Source organism: Palaemon carinicauda, chromosome 5 (genome assembly GCF_036898095.1).
Source record: "Palaemon carinicauda isolate YSFRI2023 chromosome 5, ASM3689809v2, whole genome shotgun sequence".
NCBI classification, from domain to species: domain Eukaryota; kingdom Metazoa; phylum Arthropoda; class Malacostraca; order Decapoda; family Palaemonidae; genus Palaemon; species Palaemon carinicauda.
The window spans coordinates 76,080,439-76,087,938 of NC_090729.1; the positions used below are offsets into that span (position 1 = coordinate 76,080,439).

At 33.3% G+C, this 7,500-nt stretch overlaps 1 protein-coding gene across 1 annotated transcript in view; it reads right to left on the reverse strand.

Moving 5' to 3' along the window:
• Nucleotides 1–175: 175 nt before the first annotated feature.
• The window catches only part of LOC137641343 (uncharacterized), a 33,029-nt gene continuing 25,704 nt past the window's right edge, over nucleotides 176–7,500 (reverse strand). The window contains exons 18-22 of the mRNA XM_068373804.1: nucleotides 6,695–6,767; nucleotides 4,592–4,707; nucleotides 3,817–3,991; nucleotides 2,691–3,002; nucleotides 176–994 (exon numbers count right to left, since the gene is read on the reverse strand). Coding sequence (XP_068229905.1) covers nucleotides 927–994; nucleotides 2,691–3,002; nucleotides 3,817–3,991; nucleotides 4,592–4,707; nucleotides 6,695–6,767 — 744 coding nt within the window. The 3' untranslated portion in view covers nucleotides 176–926. The remainder of the gene's footprint in view (nucleotides 995–2,690; nucleotides 3,003–3,816; nucleotides 3,992–4,591; nucleotides 4,708–6,694; nucleotides 6,768–7,500) is intronic.

A 7,500-nucleotide genomic window follows, 5' to 3' on the forward strand; every position in this document is an offset into this window, starting at 1 on the left:
ATGGTCAACAATCGCTTTAACATCAAGATTTTGAGCATTGCTGATCATTATACACAGAAGCCTAAAATACAAAATGATTGATATATATATATATATATATATATATATATATATATATATATATATATATATATATATATATATATATATATATATATATATATAACCTTAAAAACTTAAAAGGGAAGTATTAAAGAAAAAATGATTGAAAAGATGAGTAAAAGCTACTGAACCTCCCAAGAACAGACAATGTAACTACCATAGTAATGTACATAAAGAAAGTTAGATATTGTCTTCTGTAATGTAGGATATTAAAAACAGGTTGGGATAAGAAAATTAATATCATGTAGTACGTAAGAAATCTAGCTAATCTCATCAACATTGATAATGGAACGGGTAACCAAACTATAATAGGTCACAATGTAATGGGTAACTGAATTATAATCTAACATGTAACCAAACTATAATAGGTCACAATGCAATGGGTAACTGAATTATAATCTAACATGTAACCAAACTATAATAGGTCACAATGTAATGGGTAAGTGAATTATAATCTAACATGTAACCAAACTATAATAGGTCACAATGTAATGGGTAACTGAATTATAATCAAACATGTAACCAAACTATAATAGGTCACAATCTAGTGGGTAACTGAATTATAATCTAACATGTAACCAAACTATAATAGGTCACAATCTAGTGGGTAACTGAATTATAATCTAACATGTAACCAAACTATAATAGGTCACAATGTAATGGGTAACTGAATTATAACCTAACATGTAACCAAACTATAATAGGTCACAATCTAGTGGGTAACTGAATTATAATCTAACATGTAACCAAACTATAATAGGTCACAATCTAGTGAGTAGCCCAACAACAATAGATCAGTGAAGGTAGACTAAATGATTTACTGCTTATTGAAGTTCCCATAGTAAGCTGATAGATAAAGTGCTACCCCTTCCTGCACCAAGTCGTATTGCTCCTGAAAAAAAAGAGAGATGTGTGAAAATAAAAGCAATGAGATTAACGTGATTTTGAATAGGTAAATATTAAATATGTTGGGGATAATACAATTCAAAATAGGTCATTTATAAACGAGAAATATTTCACTTAAAAAGAAACTGAAGACTTTTTATTTTTAGTCCTTTAAGTGCTTCGATAAACACCAGTTTTGCAATGTGATATGGATAGGCAAAATACCTAAGAAGGTATACGATATACTGATCTTGTAGGTCCTGTAGAGAGTAGGGTTCCCCTACGGGATAGGGATAAAAAAAAGCAGCCCTTAAAGAAAAACCATAAAAGAAAGACTAAACTTGGATTAGACGAAATAGATCGAGCTGCCAGAATGAACATGATATCTATAAGCAAGGTAGAAAAAGAATCCCTTCTGCTTTTTGGTATTTATGAAGGAAACGTTTGCAATTATTTTAAGGTAGAGGAAGAGATTTATGTACTAATCATATATATCTTTTGCAACTGATTTTAGTAGCGGTTTTCACGTCCACCATTGCTTCATACTTTGAGAGAAACAATGTCAGCATTGTTCTTACACTTGATAGTCATATTTCATTATAAGGATGAAATATAATCTTTAATGAAAATATAGGTATCGTGAAATACCTCTATCTTGATTGGATGTCCTCACGACGACCTTTGTCTGGCGTTTCCTGTTGGAGGGACATAGCTTGTTGAAAGAGGTTTTCCATTTGTACCCAGAGCATACCATGCTCAAAATCTTCCTTACACAATAGATACATATGTGTGCTATCAACAGTATTAAAAAGAAATCGAACCAGAGCACAGTCGCATATCTTGACCCTCATAGGACTGCCCTTAAAGATTTAGTTCATAGCGAGGGGCAGAAAAAGGGACGGAGTTTAGGGGAAAGAAACCAAAAGGATAAGAAGTAAAAGACGAAGAAGTTAGAAACCAAAAACTTAACTATGGATAAAGATAACATTTTGCAAAAATGTTAATTGAAAAAAACTAATGAAAAGGGCATTTTTTTTGCATCTCAGATTTTATCATAATTGTAAATAAAATGAGAAAAATAGAGCATCTGTCCTTATTACACATCTTACTCAAATTTTCTAAAAAGAATTCTGTCAAATTGTTCATCTTTATGAAGTTAGGGACTGGAAGGACTAGAATATGCTTTTAAGAGAGGGGATATACTAAAAGAATTTCTCTTAAAAGATAAACATCTCTCTTGCCAATAAAATAGAATAAAATATTTATTAAACATCATTGTAAAATGTATATTGAATGTTATGAATAAGAAATTAATGAATTATGAGATATTGAAAAACAAGAACTGATTATTGAACTAAGGTTACTAAGGACAGGGATGGCTTGCTTGTTTTGTCCTGAATTTTTGGCCTACATCATGTTTACTTTCTTTTCCCTGAGTCTACATCATACCCTTGTGAATTAGTTCTTATTCTGCTATCTTAAGAGTGGATGTTGTAGCTTTAAAAGTTATCTAATTAAGATAAGGGTGCTTACTTGTAGGTCCAGGCAAATAATTCAATAAGGACCACCTACATACCCTTGTGAATTAACTCTTACTCTGCTACCTTAAGAGTGTGTATTGTAGCCTACAAAGTTATTTGATTGAAAGAAGGGTGCCTACTTGTAGGTCCAGGCAAATAATTCAATAAGGACCACCTACATACCCGATGAATATCTAGAACTTTCATTCGTCCCTGCCTCATTTTTCACATAAACTGCGAGTTGATATGTTGTATGGTGGTAGACGTCACGAGGGAGTTCTACTATGTAATCATGTAAATTCTGAGCCGTGAAATAAACTGCAGATATGTCCCCACTTTTGGGGTCTCTTGCCGAATTCGTTTTATATTCCCACACTGCCTCGATGTCCAAATCTCTGCCATTGTTTTTTCGACAATCATTCTCTAAGGTGACACTGCATTGTTTACGTGATTTGTAGTCACCACAGTCTATCTTTTCGACCTTGATTGCTGGCACTGTAAAAGAAAATCGTGTTAATGGAGCGAATCAAATATTAGACTTACATCGGACATGGAGTTTGAGAAATGGAAAGCGGCTGGGTACAGCCCATAATCTTTGGCATCTTCCTCCCACGAGCATCGTGAGTGGCCGCCACCTTCTCAAAGCTAATTCACGTAAACATAACATTAATTTTAATAAAACATAGGTAATTATGATACTTTAATATTGACCTACGTGGCTGGCGTTCGAAGCACCTCTATGTGCTGCTTGCCAGAACAGAGGAGAAATGCATGTGGGTGGAGCATGTTAAAGATTGTGGGCTGCATCCAGTCTTAGTCACAAAATATGGACGATAAAAGAAGTTTCAGGACAGAGTAGTCTCATAATTTTATTTATCATACTTTGCATTCGCATAGTAAGTAGCATATACATATACATACATATACATACATATATATATATATATATATATATATATATATATATATATATATATATATATATATATATATATATACATATATATATATATATATATATATATATATATATATATATATATATATATATATATATATATATATATATATATATATCCTGTATACACATACACACACACACACATATATATATATATATATATATATATATATATATATATATATATATATATATATATACATATAATATATATATATATATATATATATATATATATATATATATATATATATATATATATATATATATATACATGTCAGCATCTATCAAAATAGTACCAAGGTCTATTGTGTATTATCAAATCTTCACATAAAGAAGAGCATATACCTTCTGGATCAGTTTCGTGAGAGATCTCCTGATATCCACTGAATCCAGCTTCGTTTCCGATGGCAATCCTGAATGTAACACGAGCATAAGGCAGAGGTTTTGGGAAGGAGACCTCTGTACCCTGTGTGTAGTCTTCTGAGATTTCTGTCGCCTCGCCACATGCAATAGGTTTGACCTGAGGTGAAGAGAGATAAAAAGAATAAAAGATGAATGTACGTTGAGTACAAATGCTGGTTGCATAGGGAGGAATGCTATGAGCCATCTCTTTCCAGATACACAAAACTCGTAAAATTCGCCGTAAAAAAGGGTAAAAATCATGGATTAAATGTTGCCAGGCATTTACCGTTTTAAAAAAACGGATATGTTGACGTTAAAGTGTGTGATATTACGGTCACCAACCGATAAAAGATAATAACAAAGTAGAGTAAATATTACGGTCGCCTGTATTTACTGAAATACAGCTGAGAACAGTATATTTTTACGGAGAATTTCCAATTAATATTACGGTTTTTTTAACAGTGTATTTCACGGGATGTTGGAATACTTGAATCGCACAAAGTCTAGCTGAAGATCTTATCGTAAAAGGAATGACTCCAGAACAAGTCATACAAAAGGTTAGGAGACTCAGTGTAGAGGAAATAAAATAATCTCAGTATAACTTGAAGGAAAGAACTTGCATAACACGAGGAGTCGCGTAATACGAGGCAGTCATTTCCCCCAACCTGAACAAGAGCAATAATCTATGAGAAATTAAATAACCACAAGAAAATCTCACCTCATATGTGTATCTGTATCTTATATTTCCCTCCACGTCCGATGGTCTATTCCATTTGTATGTCACTGAGCCAGAATCTTCAAAGATTCTTTCAAGAGAAGGTGGAGTGGTTGGTCCTGTGAGAAAGAAATACACATGCGAATATTTATATATTTGAGGCAAAAAACTTGGGCTGCGATGGTTCTAATGGAAGATAAGATGAAATATTATTTATTGTATTTTCAGATTAATAAAATATAGACCAAAAAATACATTTTAGTAAGGACATAACAAGAGCACACTTGAAAAACAAGTTTTAACTTTTGACGTTCCACCGATTCAACTGCCTGATTAGGAAGATCATTCCACAACTTGGTCATAGCTAGAATAAAATTTTTAGAATACTGTGTAGTGTTGTGACTCATAATGGAGAAGGCAGGGCTACTAGAATTAACTTTATACCTAATATTACGAACAGGATGGTACTGCCAGGGAAGATCTGAATGCAAAGGATGGTTAGAGTTATGAAAACTTATGCATCATGCATAACGAACTAACTAAACGACAGTGTCAGATTAACATCTAGATCAAGACTTCTTCTTTGTGTGCACCTTTCCCACTTCCATGTGGGGTCGATGTTTATGGCCAGCATTCTCCATCTACTTTTGTCCCACACTTCATCACCGGTTAATCCCTTTAATCGAAGGTCATCCTCGATACAGTCCATCCACCTTCGCTTTGGTTTCCCTCTCCTTCTCGTTCCCTGTACCTCCATTTCCATCACTCTCCTCCCAATATACTGTTCATCTCTTCTCATGACATGACCGTACCACCTCAGTCTACTTTCTTGGATCTTATCTGATAGTTCTCTAACTCCTGTGGTACCCCTATTTACCTCATTCCGTATCTTTTCTCTTCTTGTCACCCCACACATCCATCTCAACCAAGCTGAGGCTGGCTTGCCCCCCCCCCCCCCCCCTCAGGGGCTAGGTTATCTAGATCAAGACTAAGAATTTGTATTAAACTCTACTCAACTACTTGGCAAACAAGATATAGGACCTGTTTGGATCTATGATTGTGAGAGTCTACCAATGGGTTATTATCAATATTAGTTCATAACTTGTTCCTGCTCTTCTGTTAATGTGAAGAGACATGGAAATGATTGAGCCAGATGAGAAATGGGGACGTTTCTAGGAAATCTTATTCTCAGGAGAAACAGAAATACTAATGTCGCCACATATATATTTATAGCAAACGTTCTGACATTCTAAATGTCATCATCAGTGCTACCTAAAGTGAAAATAAAAGAAACAATACAATTTCAAATAAAAATTTACATAAAATAAGTAAAGAATTATTAAAAAATACATACAAATTGAATGAAAAATCAGTCTGTTACGAAAAGGGGCACAGCAGAGGTATTGCAATTGAGGTCAGGCATAAAATATTCCATGTGAAGAGATTTAAATATTCTTGATTCACTGAAGAGTAAGAGTTGACTATCTTAAAATGCTTACTTGGTGAAACGAACTTACATATTTCCTGACGTTCCCTAACATCTTAGTGTTTTGGATTACTAAGAGGGAGACCCATTCTGCTCGACTTTCCAATATGATTATCGGTCCTGACTTTGAAGTGCTGGCACGATAAGTGCTTCCCAAATAGCAAACTTAGCAGTTTGGACATGAAAATTTGTAAATAACTGATGATCTAATGGCAGTCAGCAGGCGATCTTTAAAACGAGAAAACGATCTAATTTTAAACTTATTTACAAAAATAAACCTAAAATCTATTTGTGGACATGTCTTAGAGAAGTGTTTAAGGTACCCGGCTCGCATGCCTGTATATGGGGATATAGGACGAAAAATGAAAAATCCTGTTAAGAATTCCCAGAGGTTCGTATGGCAATGGAGAATGCGTATACGAAATATTTTGTCAAAATTCTTCTTACTTTCATGGTTACAAGGTAATTAGTAAAAGTAACTCAATAAGCCAAAAACATTGATCTCTAGAAGAAAATGCAGTATTTCTTCTGTTATCGTGAATTTTGATAATCACAATATTTTAATATTGAAAAAATTGGTGGCAATCTTCCTGAACACTAACAAGTAAAAATGAACTTACTTTGAGCTACAGTTGCTATTACAGTTACTGCAGCCTCCCCAGGTTCCTCTACACCTTCGTTGATTCCCGATACCTGTAAAGATTTGAAAATTGAGTTCAGATTTGTAGTAATCGATTGTTCTATTCGCTTATCACTGTTAAAAATCTGTATTAAAAAAGAAACGGTAAATGCCTGGCAACATTTATTCGAGGATTTTTCCCATTTTAAGAACGGATATATTGACGTAAAGGAGTGATATTACGGTCACCAACACTTAGAAGATAACAAAGTAAGTTAAAATTACGGTCGCCTGTATTTTACTGAAATACGGCTGAGAATAGTATATTTTTACGGAGAATTTCCGATTATTATTACGGTTTTTTTTTTATTTTTGACAATGTAGAAGATAAAGGCATTTGGGGCTGGGTTGCCACTAAAATGAAATATTAATTAGGTAGTTTGTTATATGTGAGATGATTATATGAATAAAAATGTTTCTTAATATATACACTGTTCAAAAAAACTTGCAATTTAAAGGGGAAATATTCCATAAAAATATACTGCTCTCAGCCGTATTTCAGTAAAATACAGGCGACCGTAATTTTTACCCTACTTTGTGGATATCTTTATACGGGTAAGTGACCGTAATATCACTCCTTAACGTCAATATATCCGTTTTTAAAAAGCCAAATATCTGGCAACATTTATTCCAGGATTTTTACCGTTTTTTACGATTTAGAAAAAAAACTCGTGACTTATTTCTTTAATAATAATGATAATAATAATAATAATAATAATAATAATAATAATAATAATAATAATAATA